This window comes from Podarcis raffonei, chromosome 12 (assembly GCF_027172205.1).
Source record: "Podarcis raffonei isolate rPodRaf1 chromosome 12, rPodRaf1.pri, whole genome shotgun sequence".
Classification (NCBI taxonomy): Eukaryota; Metazoa; Chordata; class Lepidosauria; order Squamata; family Lacertidae; genus Podarcis; species Podarcis raffonei.
In genome coordinates, this window is record NC_070613.1 from 51,049,899 (window position 1) to 51,068,814 (window position 18,916).

Genomic DNA, 18,916 nt, shown 5'->3' on the forward strand with positions numbered 1-18,916 from the left:
CACACACACACTTTTTTTATTTTAGGCCACTTTTCTGGGTTACTATCTGCCCAGAACGGCTTACAAATGAACAAAAGATTTTAAAAGGTATACAACAGTCCAAAATTTGAAACTTTAGAATACTGCAAATCAACTTTTGACTAAAACAAAAAAAAAAACAGAACCAGAAGGAATATAATTGAGACAGGCTGTCACCCAGCTAACAACCATCATGCCTAGATGACAAATTAGCCTTAGGGTCTTCTGAAAGCCTACAGCACAGAGCTTTGGTTTAGGCCCAGCAGAAGGAAATTCTAATGCAATAGGGCCACCATAGAGAAGGATCTCTCATGGCCACCCCCTCTACCAACCTAGGGGGTGAAAATACCATGGGATTCTCTGAAGAGGATCTTAAAGTGCAGGCTGGATATGAGTGGGTATGCGTGGTCCAATTAATCACTTGGGCCCGGCTGGTTAGAGTTTTAAAGGTCAAAACCAGCACTTTGAATTGGGTTTAGAAATACACTGGTATCTAGTCCAGCTGATATAGTAATATAATTTGAATGATGAAAGAGTGATTTTGCGACATTTTAAATATTTGTATAAATAAATTCCAGCAAAATAATGCAAATGGAAGGGAAGTAAACTTATCAAAGCAAAGTTCAAGCAGAAAATTCAAATGGGGAAAGTGAGTGTAGTTTTTCAACCAGCTGCCTTTGATTCTTTCCACTCTTGTCTCTTTGGGTGTGTATTGGGCTTGGTTCTTCAGTTGGCTGAGGAACCATCTGCAAACCACTGCTGAACTAGTAGAAAGAGGATCTCTTTACTTGCAGTGGCTATGTTATAGTTCCACACCTTACCAACCGAACCTTGAGCTCTGCTGTGCTTCATATCAAAGGGTAGACCCAAGCAGTTTTTTTATATATAAATACAGTGGTGCCTCTGGTTACAGACGCTTCAGGTTACAGACTCTGCTAACCCAGAAATAGTACCTCAGGTTAAGAACTTTGCTTCAGGATGAGAACAGAAATCGCGCGGCGGTGGCAGTGGGAGGCCCCATTAGCTAAAGTGGTGCCTCAGGTTAAGAACAGACCTCCGGAACGAATTAAGTTCTTAACCTGAGGTACTACTGTAGCATAAAATCATTTCCCCTGATAAAGCATCTACTCAAACTTGTTGGGAGCCACACCGGCTTGTGCAACTGTCTTTTTTGACGAAAGCCATCTTCTTTCACTGTGTTGGTTTAGACATACCTAACAAATATTAGTTCTATTGGGCATGCAAGCAAGCAGAGTGAATGGAAATGAGCTTGCTAAACTCTGCACCCTTCCTTCACAACATCACCCTGCTTTTCACTCCCCACAAATCATTGTTCGAAGTCTGAAGTGGGGAGCTGCTTCTTATTCCTAGAGACTCCCTGCATGTTATAGAACCCCACTTTCCCAGGATTCTGAATCACTCAAGAGAATCTGTATGAACAGAGGAGTCTCCCTGCTTTAGACTTTGCTCTCCAAGCCATGGCAAACAGTTGAAATGTTCAGCCTTTATATGCAAGCAACATGACCAAAATAAGACTATAGTGTATATCTGAACATACTGATTGTGTTCCAAGGCTGAAATTGTATATAACAACAACAACTTATTATTTATACCCCGCCCATCTGGCTAGGTTTTCCCAGCCACTCTGGGCGGCTCCCAATCGAATATTAAAAACACAATACAGCATTAAACATTAAAAACTTCCCTAAACAGGGCTGCCTTCAGTTATAAAAGTCAACGACAGGAGAATTTGCTAATAGGATTGGCAGATTAAATATTTAAAGGACAATGGTTGGGAGGAGTTTTGTGTGCAATAAAGAATATCTGTTAGGTTGTACGGCATAATGTATTAAAATGTGGATAATACTTTATGTTGTATTGTGAGGTAATATAGCCTGTATATGTATAAAGTTCAAAGTACAGAAACTTGAAAATAACAGGCTCCCTTCCGCGATTCATGTACGATTAGCAGTATATAGATATATCTCAAACTTGTAGAGTGAAGGGCATATACGGTAAGCCTGAAGCTTGCACACATTTAACTTGTGCACATTCAGCTATACACGCTTGGTTTCTTTAAAAAAAGAAATATATTAAAAAGGGGACGGAAAGGGGATGGGTGTCTGGGGAAAAGGGATTTGGCTCAGTGTGTTTTGACTATACAGTGGTACCTTGGGTTAAGAACTTAATTCGTTCTGGAGGTCCATTCCTAACCTGAAACTGTTCTTAACCTGAGGTACCACTTTAGCTAATGGGGCCTCCCACTGCCTCTGCGCTATTTCTGTTCTCATCCTGAAGCAAAGTTCTTAACCAGAGGTACTATTGCTGGGTTAGCAGAGTCTGTAACCTGAAGCCTCTGTAACCCAAGGTACCACTGTACGTGATTTTGGGTTTAGACACAATGCCTGGAATGTAACCCCTGCGTAAGTTGCGGTCTTTCTGTATAATGAAACTCCATATCTAACCAGAACCTTTCCCCCAAATGCTAGCAACTGAGACAAAGTACCGCTGATAACACTAAACTGTGGTTTAGCACTAAATCGTGCACTTCCCTCTCCCCCCTTCTTTGGTCCAGCTGTGAGGAGACTGGGTATTTTTGCTTCTGTTGTAAATGAAATGCCATTCATCATTATGTCTGAACCCTAAGATGTGTTTAATTTCAAATAAAGTTTAGAGGCACAAAGCAACTTTGTGAGCCCTGCTTTAAAGCTGTCTTGTTTCAGTCCAAGCCAAGACTGAAAAACAGTTTGTCCAGGTTCAGAATGAAGGATAAACTGCTGGCGGTGCTGGAGGAGAGGTGAGCTGGTTGCTGATGAGCCTGAGGTTAATTTGTGTTATGGCAAATCATAGTGTAGCATTACACCCAAATGAGGCCACTGTTTGGGTAATTCTTTCAGCTGAATTAGGTGTATGGGTTTTCTTTGATATATGTACCTGACATACGTGGAGTCATACCGCCACGATATACTGGTGTCTTTGTGTTTTCTTCTGTTGGGCTCACTTGTTTGAGTCACTTTTTGAGCAAGAACTACGTTAGACATATCATTTCTGCTGCCTGGGCATGGCGCCATATCAGTCTGGATTAACAGGTGGAAGATCACTGATGGAGAGGCAGGATTCAAATTCAATCAATTGATTTGAAGGGGGTTTTCTATTTAATCATTTGCCATTTCATTGCCCCAGTAGGCATATTATGCAACCCAGAACAGCAGCAAACAACCAAATGTTGGGATGTAATCAGGCCAAAACTTTATTGACTGCAGTAGGCAGGTGTAAGGGTTGGCATGGCAGCATGGCCAGGATCAGTTTATCAATCCACCCACCCCTTGCTGGTGAAATGTGCTCCACTGTGGCTGGACCGCATCATACCCATTTCATAGGAATCGCCCAGTTCTAAACCCCGTCATGGTGCAAGCCAAGCTTCCAAAGTTTCACTGGGCAACCAGAGTGAGGAGTCCAGCCAGCCAGAGACCCCAGCCTGAGCTTGGGACATGCCATGGCCAATCCTCCCCTTAGACCCCTTTTGGGCTTCCCACTTCACTGTGTTAATCGTACCCAGTGCACTTATACATAGACAACATTATTCCACCTAAGGAAGCCATAAATGTTCCTTGGGGAGAAGGCAAAACAACAACAACAACAACCCAACCAAGGTTTGAGAGAGAAAATTCCTTTCCAACCCTGTCAACTAGTGATCGGAATTGCTCAGTGAAGGATCTAACATGAGGGTGGGTAGCTCACAGGGCAAAACCGCCCCAAATCCAAAATAGCCTACAGGAGAAGTTTCTCATTTGCTGCTTGTCAGGCCCTGCTGGGTGTGGTGGTCAAGAGCGATAGACTCGTAATCTGGTGAACCGGGTTCGCGTCTCCGCTCCTCTACATGCAGCTGCTGGGTGACCTTGGGCTAGTCACACTTCTCTGAAGTCTCTCAGCCCCACTCACCTCACAGAGTGTTTGTTGTGGGGGAAGAAGGGAAAGGAGATCGTTAGCTGCTTTGAGACTCTTTAGGGTAGTGATAAAGTGGGATATCAAATCCAAACTCTTCTTCTGCACCACTGGAAGGTGGCTAAGTGCAACTGTCTTTCCCGGACATTTGCTTTAACATGTAAAATCCCCCCCCCCGAATGGGCATGTAGACCCCCCGCGAAGAGGATGTGTCCAAGAATTCCCGGACTTACAGCAGCCCTATCTTATGGTAAACTTTTCTTTTTCAAAGAAATAACTGTGGTGGAAATATATTTGTAAATTATCATATTGCACAATACAGTGGAACCTCGGAAGCTGAACGCCTGTAAACTCGAACATTTCGGCTCCTGAAAGGTCAAAAATCGGAAGTTATTCTTCTGGTTTTCAAATGATTTTCAGAAGCCAAACGTCCTGCAGCCAATCGGAAGCCACACCTTGGAAGTCGAATGTTTTGGAAGTCAAACAAACTTCCAGAACGGATTCCATTTGACTTCCAAGGTACGACTGTAGTTCATTTGTTCAGTTCATTTTGTTTTTATATATGTTGTAAGTCACCCAGAGTGGCTAGGAAAACCCAGTCAGATGGGCTGGGTATAAATAATAAAATTATATTATTATTATTATTATTATTATTATTATTATTATTATTATTATTATTATTTGCTTATGGGGGCAAGTCCCTACAGCTGTCACCCTGAACTACCTGAACCTAGACAACACAGTTATGTTCCATCTCATGGAGACAAGTAGTCTTCCCATTAATGTCTAGTAACCCTAGCTGAGATAATTTACCTGTTTTTTGAGGTAAGGCAAGACAGGGCAGTTGTATGACAAAAACATTATTTAATAAAAATTCAATTCTTATTATTTGCTTTATACATGGCATGAATATGGGTAATTCTAATGGAGCTTGACATTATCATTAGCATTACTAGCGCAATTCTATGCATGTCTACTCAAAAGTAAGCCCCATTGATCTCAATGAGACGTACTCCCAGGAAAGAGGGTAAAAGATTGCGGCACATCCCCAATTTGTGGATGATTTACCACTTCCCAACTTTGCTGTGGCCAGGACAGAAGATGTTGGGGGTTATCAAGGAAATTTTGGATTCAAGGCCACCTCAGATAGATAGATTCATTGGAATATTGTGGTCCATGTCACCTGTAGGAAAACCTCTAGAAGTAAACCTGTGCCTATCAAGCTTTCTGTGGGTCTACCAGTGGCCATTGGGATGAATGGGTTGTACTGTTGGCATTCTAGCTCCCCTCAGCCAGCCTTCAGCAGGAGTTTGAAGGATTGCTTTAAAACTAAGCAGTATTTTGTATATATTTATTTCAAAATTTGTAAACATAATGATAAGCATTTAGCAAATTTGTAGTGTACTTTCTGAAGCTGTATAAATGCACTTTTAAGCTTTAAATAAATGTGTTTTAGGTTTATAGCAAGCAATTAGTCTGCACTTTTACTTAGTAAGAATCTAAATAATAAATGGATTTTTTTTATTTAAATCAATTATTTAAATTGGCCTTTTTGCTTGGTGATTTAAATCAGTGATTTATACCCTAATGAGCTTAGTGCTGGGGAAATCAGGATTGTTAAAATAAATGTGGAGATTATTTATATTATTTTAACTGATATGAATATTTTATTTTTATATTGTTGTAACTCACCCTGGTGCACTATGATGAAGGGGGATCAAGAAGAAGCAACAACGAATTGATGATGATGATGATTTGTGACCCATTGAAACTCTATTCAGTGAGGTACAAAGGCAGATGGGTGTAATTGTGTGGTTTTGGAAGATAGATTAGATCTGAGTTTTAAAGGGGGAAAAGTTGGTAGGTTGCAAATAACTGAACTGAAATCACTATGGCAAAACTCTCTGAAAAGTAAGCTATAAATAACTTTACCACATTTAAAAAAATGCTTGTCTGAATTGCCTTCAAAGCTATATCTACTCCAGACCAACAAAATTCAGTGGCACTTAAACTGATTTTTGGGCAGCCATGCCTGCTTATGTCATTTTTAAAATTGCAACTCAATGTGCTGATCTTAAATTCGTTATTTAGAAGCAAGCCCTATTGATTTTAGCAGAGTTTAGTTCCAACTGAGGTACAATCTGATGTTTGTATGCACCACTTGGGAATAAGCACAGTGGGACTTAGTCCCAGGTAAAGATGGATTTGATCATTCTACATGGTTGGTTGGGATTGAAAGTACCAAAACTCATGAGAAGTTTGATCCCATCCCACCTATAGCTCCTGGGGCACAAGTAGAAGCAAATTCTTAGCCAGAGAAAGTGACACATTGCAGCAGTGTGAGCACTAGGGATAGGATATCATGGAAATAGAAGTGTTGAAGGATGGCATGTTGATCCTTACAAAACGGGGAATAACTCTGTACTTACTGCTTGATAACCTAACTATTTGGAAAGGCCACAAGATTAAGCTTTGAGTTTCTGGATGGTCAAAGAAGCTAGTTCACTTAAAACAGATTTTACAAGCAGTTTGTGAATGTATGTTTCATATATGATTCTTATACACGATACTCACTTTATGTTTTCTCTCCAGTGAGAATTGGGGAAAGATAGCCACAGTGGAAATAACATATTATTTTCACATGAAACAGTGTATATTTTGGAAACTCATTGAGGAATCTGTTTTTTGCATAATCAAAGCATTTAAATGCAGGTTGAATTGCAGTTCATATCAGCAGTGCATGTTTCCCCATCATGAAATACATGTGTATCGTTGTTGTTTTAGCTAACAGGGTTAATCGTATTTTGAAAACTGGGCCCTGTAAATCTTAATAAAGCCTTATCTTTAAAAAACAAAACAAAACATAGACTTAGTAATATTTTTACCTGATGCACCACTTCCGTGTGTTTTCACTGACATGGATCTGTGGAATGCCAAAATAGAATGTTTGCTTCTTCTCCAATATTTTATATGCTTTTGAACAAGTCAAGGTGTCTTTCTGGTTATAAGGCAGTGTACTCTGGGTTTGTAGTCCAATGAATGGCTCGACACTCATTCAGTCTTAACGTTTTATTATACTTCTTTCAAGCAAAACGGAATTGTTTTATTTGGCGCCATCAGCAGCGAACAATCAACAGCTTGTAATGTCTTTGTGAGTTTATAAGGAGGCACTAGCACTTTTACAAAGACCTTTGAATCTTGGATTGCTTTATTAAACGGCTCTTGAACAAACACTTCTTATTCTGGTCCAGCATGGAAGTCTGTTGATGGGTTGTGCTTTTTGCAATTATTTTTCTCTGCCTCTTGTCATAAAATCAGGGAAGCACAATGCGGATTTTATTTTGTTTTCTTTGGAGCTGGTTTCCAGTTCATTTTCTTACTATTTGGTAGGGTGTTGTTTTTTTAGCGAGAAAGGACAAGCAGTGATGAGTTAATCTGTAATTGGTTTGTTCTCAAGGTGGTGCAGCCACTCCCATTGCTTCAACATTAAGGTTTTTTCCCCTTCAAGAACAATTACTGTGTTGCTACTAATAAGTTTCAGCCAAGGAGGGAGTAGATAACATTTATACTGTTGTTGCATATAAAACAGAAGAGGTGAGAGAAACATGGCAATTTGTCTGAGAAGCTCTCAGCATAATAAGAGATTAGAATATGGATTCGCGGGAAATGAAAACCCTACTTTGTAACAGTTATTGAAATAATTTTTTGCGCTTTCTTTGGACAACAGAACTGGTGCATCTTACACTTGTTGCCACTGTTCACAATTTAATCCCTCTCTAGAAACTACTGTGCATTAGTATTACCTGGTTCGTGACATCTCTTTCCCTAAAGATTTAATGAAGGTTTAAGTGGTTGGGTTGTCAGATTTTCAGTCCGTTGCCAAATCCAGCTCTTGAAAAGGCAGCCATGATATTTAAGTACTTTGTAAATGTTTCTATTTTCCTGTTAACCTCTCACTTTTCTTTTTAACCAAATGCCCATCTGGTAGCAACATTCGGTATAAACATAGCGTAATGCATTTTTGAAGCAACTGTGCCTTCTGTCTCTCTCCCTAAGCAATCTCCCCCCTCTTCACATCCCACTTCTTCTGACTTTCCCCTAATTTCCATTGCTCAGAATTGTTAACTCTCTCTTAGCCATTTTTAATGGCTCTATCTTATTACAATCAGCTCATTTATACCTGCTGCTGAGGTCACTTTAGGAAAGAACAGAAAAGGAAGAGTATTAATTCTGAAAATTGAAGCTTTAGTTACAGCAGAGACATTATTATTTTTTCTTTCGTGACAATATTGGTTTCCATTGAGGCAAAGATGAGCCTTTTTTAAAATGCAAAGTGCTAGAATTCACTAAAAAGGTTAAAACTGAAGTGAGTAATCTTTGGCACATAATATGCAATTGTTAATTTTAGCTCCGTGCGTAGGAGCTGTTATGACTTGAACAGCCGGCTCTAGCCTTCATTAGAGGAGAAGCTCACAGTTTTTTGAGACAGGTGGAGCCGGATCAAGCTGTGAAACTGATTTGCTTGAAGCTGGTCATTAGTGTTAGAAATCTGGTCTCTATTTTATCTTTTAAAACCCTACCATGATTATATCTATTATTATTGGTATTTACTTTTTGTCTTCCCTCCCCCTCCCCGCCAGGTTGATGACGATGATCTGTCAAACTCTTTAAAGGAACAGCATGGAGATTGGCACTCTGAACTGTTAAATGGGGTCATGGGACTCACATTGTCATTGATCACTTATGTGGATTTAACCAGTGAGGAGCAGCATCAGCAACTGATAGAAAAGCGTCAAGAATTAACACAGCACTGAAGGTAAACAGCTTCTTTTTGTTACGTACCCATTGGCAGAAGGAGGTAGAATTTCTGTGGATTTGTGCCATGCCCATACAGCCACATCAGGTCTGTGAGCATGTTGCTTTAGGTGTACATCTCTGGAGTGCATACCAAGCAACAGGGATAATGGTTAAGATTCAGGTAACATGTGGTGTTATATTTGAATTTATGAGAAAGAATGGCTTCATTTCAGATATGAATGCTCTGCAAATGAACGGATCAGCTGTAGGGGAAAGTGTGTGTGTGTGTTCCGAGAAAAGAAAATGTAATAACATGACAGTGTAACACAAAAGCCTAGATAAAGAATGGGTTTATTTGATTGTTGCCAACCTCCTCTCTAAATCATGCAACTTTTGCCCCAGTGTTCACATATAAAGAAACAAAATATATTGTAAGTGTTTTTTTGGGGGGAGGGGGTTAAAAAACAAAAACAAAACATTCATTGTTCAAAGCCCCAATTCTTTTCACAAATCATGTCCCCCTTGAAAATTTAATTATGGAACAAGACCCTTTGTGATCTTTCTGTTAAACTTGACAAAGTAAATGCAGCCAGGATAAATGTATACCCAGTTTTCTGATTTTCTTTATTTTTTAAAAAAACAACCTCAATGCACATTGTATTTTCCTTTTGAAATAAACAAAGAAAGGCGGCATCACAAAGATCTATTCAGTGTTAATTGCAACCTGCAAAAGAAACAATATGAAGACTCGATTTATCTAATAACCGTTATTAAATTGTGAGAAGGGCAAATACTGAAACCTGTTTTGAAATAACTCCTCTTCTCTTCCACACTTAATTTTCTTCTTAAGATTTCTCTCTCCAAAAAGTAAAATAAAAAAGGCAAAAGGGGGGGGGGTTAGGAGAAGAACAAAAAGTGCTAAATTATTCATGAGATACATCTGACAACTGATCAGTAGCGGAGGTGTTCGGAGCTGAGGGGGTATTTCATGGGGAGGAAGAGGGAAAATAATAATAGGCTTTAACTTTGAAAAGCCGTATTGAGCTCCTGTGCAGCACACTAATGTGAGCTGAGACCAATGCAGTTAAGATATCTTCATCAGAGCTTCCCTGCCAAGCGCTTCCAGGAGGATTTTTACTGTGCTGGAGAGTGACATGGAGTTTGGAGGAGGCTCAGGATTTTTTATAACGGAGCTGTCAATTTGAGGGCTTGAAATGGTGACAATGAGGGTTTTATTGCCAAATTTAGAATTAATGTTTATGTTGAGTTCCTCTTCATCCAGGGCTTAATTTCTCCCTTTCTTGCAGGGAGTGCTTATAACCTTGTTGTGTGTACACAGGGGGAAATGACTGACTGGTAGAGGTGTGGATTAGGTTGTGGTTTTTTTTTCATTTTCCAAAAAGCGATTGACAGTCTAGCGGAAGGTCTGGTCTGCTTGACGCCTCCCCAACAGAAAAGCACGAATAGGTTATCGTTTATTTGGTCCATCACCTACATGGTAAAAGAATTCACTTCCATCCCACATCCCTAGCTGTGGGACAAAAAGGGTAGGGGGAGGAATTTCACGTCCGTATTTTCTGCCACAATGAGTACTTGAAAGCAGGCTGTTCTACTTGTTAGCTTTTACACAATTCAACGTTCACCTAGAATACTTCAGCCCTTTGCCGTCTGCTGAATTGCCCTGCCCTAATTCTTGAGTTTCTTGCTGTGCTTTGTTAGTTCATCATGGAGGAAATAAAAATATCTCTCGTGGGAATCAGATGGCAAATATCACCTACTATTTTGTTTTTTAATGTCTTGACCTTTCAGGTCATCAAATCTTGTTCTATTAATTTCTACCTGGGAGAATGTCTGAGCAAGGTAAAACAGAAGAAACTGGAAGCGAGCAAGACTCAGCCATCTCCCAACAAGAGAATTGCATCCTTAACTCAGAGGTAGATGAAAAAGATGAAAATGGCAAATCAGACCAGGTAAGAACAAAAAGCGACTTTTCCGTTAAACTACTGGACTTTTTAAAAACAATTTTGTCATTCTTTAATTTTTAAAAACCTTCTCCGCACCCATTTTGAGTAGGTATTGCATGTCTTAGATTTTCCCTTTCAATTCTGGAAGATCTGTATTTCTGTTAACTGAATTCGTCATTAAAATTGCTGCGTTGTATGAACACAAATAAATGCATATCAGATCAGTTCCTAGCTATGCAAAATAGAGGAAACTGCTTATATTGTCAGAAACCCATTGGGAAACACTTATGAAAGTGGAAAGGAGGAAGAAGAAAATAGTTATCAGCACCACTGTGTATAGATAGAACTTTTGCAGTGCCTATTGTCTCTGGCTTCAGATTGCTATGAAAAGAAAATTTATTTTTTTAAAAAAACAACAGCAACAATAAAATGCCACAGTGCTTTGAATTCTCAAGGAGAGATGAAAACAAAGGGGTTTCAGAGGGTTTCTGTAGACTTACGTTGTAAAAACATATGCTTTTATGTGCATATGAAAATGGAAATGATTGTGGCTAGTTACCACCAGTGATATTAATGCTAAGGCTCCTTAAGGAGTTATTTTAAGGTCCACAAGTTACCAAGTTACCTGACAATCACCACATGAACCTGGTACTTCATGAATGATTGAATGAACTTGCTGCTATTCCTGTTATGCATATTTTCTACCCATAGACATGCATAATTTGTCACTTGCTGTTTGCAGAAACGAGGTGCTAACCAGAACCAGCAGAGAAAGAGACTGAAGGTAGAGATTTTGAATACTTTCTCAGAGCCACGACAAACTAGCTGGGGGTGGAAAGGTCCATGTATATACTATGAAAGCGTATTCCTATTTTATTCATTCGTACAATAGTTAGTTACAATAAGGTCAGTGGAATTCCTTGAGTTATTAGCTATTTACTTTATACAGTGTAAATGCTCAAGATCCTTTTTCATTTGAATACCTGCATTTTGGTGGGAACTTCCATTTTATATGCATAGGGATTACATTATTTGCAATCTTCACTATATCTGTGTTCTATCTCATGCCATCCCAGCAACACAGAACCCTATGTCCGTGAAACAATATTTCCCCCTACTTTGAGGTCTATCTCTTTACTTTTTATTTTTTTGAAACACAGTGAGGAAGGCTAGTACACACACACACACACACACACACACACACACACGTATTCAAAAGTGATTTCCTTATTCTTCTATATTTCAGTCAGGAGGAAAGGGTAAACTGGTCCGAAGTCTCGCTGTCTGCGAAGAATCATCCCCTCGTCTAGAATCAGAGAATGACAACCAGGTATCTAAGACCAAGCCATTAACTGCATGGTTAACTTTTCATGTGCATGATTGCATATTTGGGCTTTAACTGCATTTACTGATTTTGGGAAACCAAAATCACCTTTCACAAGAGCATACTTTATAATTACTATTTTAGAAGTTGTCTGGTTTTTAGCGTGTACTTATTTTGAAATAAATGAGTAGCTCTACAGTATGTCACAGGGTGTTATTTGCTCTCTTTTTTTTCCAGACCCCCTGAAAAATTCAACAAATGGAAAAGAATTCAAAAGAATTCAGATTAATTATTTTTTAAAAAATTCAAAAAAAAGATAGAATTGTTATTTTCTCTAAGGCTATCTCTTGTAAGACTACACCAGACATAGTTCTGAGTTCACTCTGGCATCTAAGTCATGCAAGGTCCATGTATCAGTTCCCCGGAACCTATTTCATAGTAACATCCAAATTCTTGACACTTTTAAGTCAGAATGATCTAAAAGACAGTGCATTGTATTCCATATGGTTCATTCTTCTGATTCTTGGTGCCATTTTTCCAGCTGCAAAGCATGTGTTTGATTTAGTCTGTATTGGTGTTGTATACCATTTATTCCAAAGAAATAAATATATGGATCAAATCAGGAAAATTTGATCTAAGAGACTTTAGAATTTTGCAAAACCTTTCTTCTACACTTACTGCAAAAAAGAAACGAAAAAGAAAGAAAAGCTTACACTGTCTGCTTATAAAAGCAAATTTATCAAGAACATAAACCAAAAAAGTAAGCTTCTTGCCAGTATTTCTTACTTGAAGACTCAGACATTATTTGAAGAATGAGATCAGCCATAGAGAGGGAGAGGAGACAGAAAACGAAAGATGAACTTTTGTTAGCACAAAATAATTCTCACATTGAAGTGTACTTTCTAAGACTTTCCGCTACTAACTTGAAATGAAACAAATCAAACTCTCCTCTTTGGACTCTTTATTACGGAGGGTTTTATGTTTTTGAAAGACCAAAAAACCCACCACCCCATATCTTATTGCGCTGTGGGGTTTTTGTACTTTCTCGCTGCTCTACAATGACAGTTTATGCAGTAGGACACTAGACAGATTATTTTATGAGTTGTGGGTAAATATTTTGAGAGGGGGGGGAAACAATACTATGACACATTGACTCAACTTGCATATAAGAAATGTATGGCTTTTGTTCTGCATTTTATTTGTGTTTTCTATCGTTTTAAATGGAAACTGAAAGGAGGAGAATATAAATATATCGCAGTATATTCAATGTTGCATGGTAGTTACTGATGTACTCTGCAAAAAAAGAAAAGGAGTTTTATACACTTCAGAGGCTAGCAGGTTTGGAGGTAAAGACTAGATACCTCTTCAAATGGTGCAATCCTATGCATGCCTACTCAAAACTAAATCCCATTGAGTTCGATGTCACTTCTAGATTAAGTGTATATTTAGGATTTCAGCCTAAATTGCCCACAGTGCAAGGCAGAACAAGGCTGGGATTCACATTTCTTCTGGTTCCTGCCACTGTTTCGTCCAGTACTAGGGAGAATGATTTGAGTATAATGTAAAGAATGCAGGGATTAAAATACTTTCTGCCACCAAAGTCTCCTCTTTAAGGATTATTGGCTTTTTATTATTAGATGGGAAGTATACTTGATTTAAAACTTTATAATGATTACCTTTGCACTAGGAAAGTTAGAGCTGTGCTCTTCTTTTTGAGCTGAATGAAGGATACTGGAAGGGTTGGGCCAATGGAAATAGTTTCTTTCTTTCTCTCTCTCTCTTTTTCTCTAAGTTAATTTGGATTTTTTTTCTTTGTTAGTTTATTTTAGCTGTTTACAAAGCACAGGGTCTAAATTATCAGAGAATGTATGGTACATTGCCAGTACTACAGATTGTACTACAAACCTAATGTTTGTATTATATTTAAAAATTTGCCTTGATTTTCCTGTGTAGGAAAAAAAATCTTGTTACCTGTATTACTTGATCATGAAAGCTTATCTGATCGCACACTTTGTCCTTACTTTAAAGGAATGTTGCCTCTAATGTTATGATATTGGTTTATCAGTGTATTATTGCAAACTGAACATCTCCTGTTGTTCGCTAAACTTTTCCTGTATGAATGTACTTATCAACGTTGTAATTTTACTATTGAGTAAAAATATCAATAAAAAGTGAATATAAGAAAAAACAATAGATTGTTTTCACGACTCTGCAGCACTTCTGTGTGTGTTTATTTCAAATGCAATGAATATGTAGAAATGGTATGTTATATGTATGGCACAAAGTATATATGCTGTATGCTTACATGTGTGTTTTAGACTATATGTAAAGTCTGTCTTCCTTTCCATCCCCTGTGAAAATGCAAGTGCACTATAACTATCATTTTGACTTCAGGATAACAGAGTGTACATAGCAGAAGCAATTCTAATTGTTTCCCTTAATTGAACAACACAATTGCACTTTTATCAGCTTGCCAGATTACTTGCAGGGAGTTTACCGCAAATTCAGACAGAGCTACTAACTATAAACCATGCATTTTCACTATGTATTTCTCCCCAATAATCTTCAGTTCAATTCATTATACCTTCAGAGTCACGGATCATAAGTTAACATAAAGTTATGTCCACTTAAGCTCCAGTGATTTCAATGACAATTATGTGCATAATTGTCTACTGTATTGGGTTCATAAACAGTTAACCTCCCCCTGCCACCATTCACATTTTATAACATATTCCCTAAGAACTACACTTTGGGTTATATTGAATGCTGGTCCTACTCAAAGTAGACCCATTGAAACTAATGAACATGACTAACCTAGGTCCATTTCAATGGGTCTACTCCAAGTAGAACTGGCATTGGATAGAACTCATTCAGATATATTTTATTGTGCTAGTTGATGGATCTAGCAATATGACATTAATGTTAACATTATTGGGACCCCATCAGTAATACATATATTTATAGAAGGTGTGGACATTTGAGTTATTTGTAATCTAATATGCAGACTTAACTGCTGCACTTGACCAGCAGCAAGTTCTAACTTTTTAATTCTAAGTAGGCATCACCAATTTCCTTATTTCAATTTTAAACAGAAATAAATTAGGTTTTAGGTGCCTCAGTCCATTTACTTTGAAAGACATTACCTTGATACCAGTGGAACATATTTTATACCTAAGCTTTTGATCCTTAAGATTTTAGTTGTAACCCCCTCATTCCTGAGTACTTTTCCTTAGGCACTTTTACTTAAAAGTGCTTCCCACTGAGTCCAGTGGGATCTGCTTCAAGGAAATTATAATTAATCTGAAGCAAATAAGTTAGGATATATTCAGAATTAAATCCTAATCCTCTGGGGTATATAAACGACATAAACTATATAAGTAGCAGGAGGCAAAATAAATATCGGGAAGCAAAATTTGTCCCTAAGAGTACAATATTTTTTTCCTAATATTAAGTTCACAGAAGACAGTTTGGCTTCAGCTTTTCTAAGCATGCACTTCATAATGCATTTTGGAAGCCAAGTTTCCTGAATCTGGCCCTAAATTATTATATTTTTTTCAACAGGAATCAATACAACTGCAGCTTTCAAGTTTCCCCAGCCTACAAGAAGAGGATAAATCTAGTAAAGATGACTCTGAGAAAGAAAAAGAAAAGAATAAAAACAAAGAGAAAGATAGAAACAGTGAAAAACCCAAGATAAGAATGTTATCAAAAGGTGAACAAAAATATTTTAAGTCGTTATTCAGTCATCTATCATAGTCTTGTATGAAGACGTTTTTGAATGCAAGAATGTATTTGCTTGTTTTTGTTGCTTATATATTTGATATTCTGTATACGTCTGTGGGATTGTAGTATATGTATTTGTTTATGCATTGTTTGTGGAACATATGCAGTATGTCTATATTATCTAACGAGCCTGCACAGTTTCTGACCCACAAACTCAAATGCAAAGCCAATCCAGGGGGCTTCATTAAACACTCTGGTTTGACTTGCTGCCTGGAACTGCAAAGCAAAGGAACTGTGAAGAACTCTGCTGGTCCTAATATGTGGCCAGTGGTCTCTGTTCAGACTGGAGGGTCACACATACTGCTAACTTCAAATTTGAATAAGTGACTGCATTAAGAGGGAGGATTAATTATTCTGCTTTGGGGAGGACAGTACACTTTTTCACTCGCCTCTTTCCCCCCACTCCCACCCCATATCCCTGGAATGAGATCAGTGTTGGACCTTCAGTTTGGGCAATAGCTCCCCCCCCTTCTTCACTGTAGAGAAAAAGTAACCACAACCGAACTATATAGGGACAGCTTTCATTCAGTGTGTGTTTGTATGTGGTGCATGTACACAATTATTGTATGTGATTGCAAGGAGCCCACTTCAAATACTGCATGAAAATGGATGTAAGAATAGCTACCCAATTTTGCTAACACATGCCATGCCATATAATTTGTTGTTAGCGGCACACTACACTCTAAAGCTAATGTCCATATTTTCATGCTGACTCGGATCCATGATCATTATCAGCAGTTGGGTGGAAGGGCAGGTGGCTACAATGAGTTCTTCCCAATAAGTAGCAAGGGGAAGAGTGGGAGCTTTTGCAACTGCAGATATTTCTATCTGTGCAAATAACCAGAGTTGCTGTATGGAGGGGAAGTTATCACTGCTCTTGCAGAGTCTTCCATATGTGTTGAGTGAGGTCCAAGCACAGAAACTTGTTGCTAACAGAGCCCTTGTCTTTTTATATTTTGTTCGGAAATGGACTTAAGTCTTAAATATGAGTTAATATACAATTAAATTGCCTGCCGCATTTTAAATGTCACGCATGAAATGTGCAAGTTTATCAACAGATGGCTGGTTTATTTGTGGTTATCCAATCTTGCCCAGCTTATTTACAATAGGTTTTTTTTGAATGAAGTTTTGTTCTCATCTCTATGGACAATGTTAGAAATCCATTGTGAATATATATATACACACTTCATTGCTATCTACACATTCACACACGTCACTGCTTCCCAGTGTTGCACGATGCAGATTCTTATTCATATCCAATATCATTCTATTGATACCATGCAACAAGTGGCTTGGAATGCAGTCCGCAAGGCACTTTGCCAGTGTAATGACATTTAAATGCATCATGTGATGTTATAATAGGTTCTTTATGGATTGTCAAAAAGGGTGTATACATCAGTGAATGCAGTAAAATGAATCAGTCTGGCTGAAGCTGGACAGAATATTTAAAAAAACACCCTGCTGTCTTTGGGTATTTGGTGATGTGAAATATCCCTAGTGCTAGTCTTTTTAAAAGATTTCTGTTTTCTTCAAAATTCAGTTCCTTGAGCAGAAGTCTCCACATTCACACTGAAATTTTGCTCAAAGTGAAATTCAGTACAGTTCTAGATGAACACATTTATAAAATGGTCAGGGGAAAAATCCCACATAGTGCCCAATCAAATCCCCAAAGTGCTTCTGATTTGCCATTTTGTCTTTCACATCTGTTTTGATTTTCTATCTCACTCCTGGTTGCCCAAACAAAACTAATTATGTCCAAAACTTGCCTGGTATTTCACACACACACATGCACAATATTAACAGTTCAAATAGTTGGAAAGGCTTTTGGTGGATCTATACATCCCTTGTATTATTCTAAAGCAGAGCACTTTAAATTAATATCCACTTGTACTTGGTGCTTGTTGGTACAGTGAACATAAAGAACGGATACCCTCCCACTGTTCTGTGGGGTATTTTTTCCTAATGCAAGTCACACCCGCATATGTTAGGTATTCTTTCAGACAGCTGGAGAAGGAGAAAACTTTCCTCCACACAATGGCTTTAATTTTTTTTTAACCTTAAAAAAAATGAAACTATTAGTAATGTATGTTTTTTCAGACTGCAGCCAAGAATACACAGACTCTACAGGCATAGATTTGCACGAATTTCTGGTTAACACATTAAAGAATAATCCCAGGTAAGTAGGCCTTTTTTGTGTGTGGCTTGAGAACTTAGCAATTGGGAGCAATGTGGTGTTAGTCCTAGAGTGGTCATGGTGTGGAAAATAATACGTATGCTTCTATGAAAGCGTATTGATTTTTAGCATAAACCCCTATAAGTACTCCATAAGCCTTCCCTTTCCCCACAGTTTAATTCCTTTCTCAGGGAGTTAGCCACGTCCATCCACACACCTCTCTTCCAAGACATGCAACACAGCATCTAAAAACCCACGGCCATCTATGTCAGTGTTTCTCAAATATAGCCATACTGCAAGATGTGATGTGGGCACTGTCATGGCAGCTCCTCAATGCTCTGTCATTAGTTAGCCAAAATCAACATCGATCACAACCATCGGTGATCATGCAATCACACATTTTTGACAATGTAAGGCTAATGCCCAGTGAACATAAATGGCTAGTGATAAGGGGAACCAAGTTTTTTTAAAAAAGCACACAGAATTATGCAAGGCTTGTGTGTTTGGTGGAGTTAGGATTCAGAGACCTGGTGGGGACTGGCAGAGAGGCTTAGAATACAGATACCCAGTAAGAAGGAGCCCAGCTTAAAATAGTTGTTTCAGATCCCAGGATAAGCAGAAATACTGACTAGGCTTATGCTGTCCGTGTTTTGTCATAAAACTAAATTCTGGTTTAGTGCTACAGGAACGAGTCTTGGGCACATGCACCACACCCCGCACCCTCAGTACAGCATTTGTTTCCTGTTTGGTCAAATCATAGGTGAAACTAACAGCAACAACCATTTCTACCCAACATTTCCTATTTTGGACATGATGACAAACTGTGATTCATTGAGAAGTAAATGCTTTCAGTCTCCTTGTGGTCACACAAGATGATAAGGATTTTTTTTTGGGGGGGGGAGTGAATAACAA

General features: G+C 38.4%; 1 protein-coding gene across 21 annotated transcripts in view; it reads left to right on the forward strand.

Moving 5' to 3' along the window:
• ARPP21 (cAMP regulated phosphoprotein 21) overlaps positions 1-18,916 on the forward strand; it is a 255,503-nt gene that overhangs the window by 127,068 nt on the left and 109,519 nt on the right. For 13 of the 21 annotated variants that reach the window (XM_053359483.1, XM_053359482.1, XM_053359485.1 and 10 more), the window contains exons 2-7: positions 8,604-8,779; positions 10,570-10,730; positions 11,467-11,508; positions 11,971-12,054; positions 15,610-15,760; positions 17,929-18,007. In XM_053359483.1, coding sequence (XP_053215458.1) covers positions 10,608-10,730; positions 11,467-11,508; positions 11,971-12,054; positions 15,610-15,760; positions 17,929-18,007 — 479 coding nt within the window. In that variant the 5' untranslated portion in view covers positions 8,604-8,779; positions 10,570-10,607. Of the gene's footprint in view, positions 1-8,306; positions 8,330-8,393; positions 8,516-8,603; positions 8,780-8,828; positions 8,942-9,758; positions 9,978-10,106; positions 10,259-10,569; positions 10,731-11,466; positions 11,509-11,968; positions 12,055-15,609; positions 15,761-17,928; positions 18,008-18,916 lie in introns of those variants that run through there. The other 8 variants (XM_053359487.1, XM_053359477.1, XM_053359484.1 and 5 more) reach the window with 8 other exon arrangements.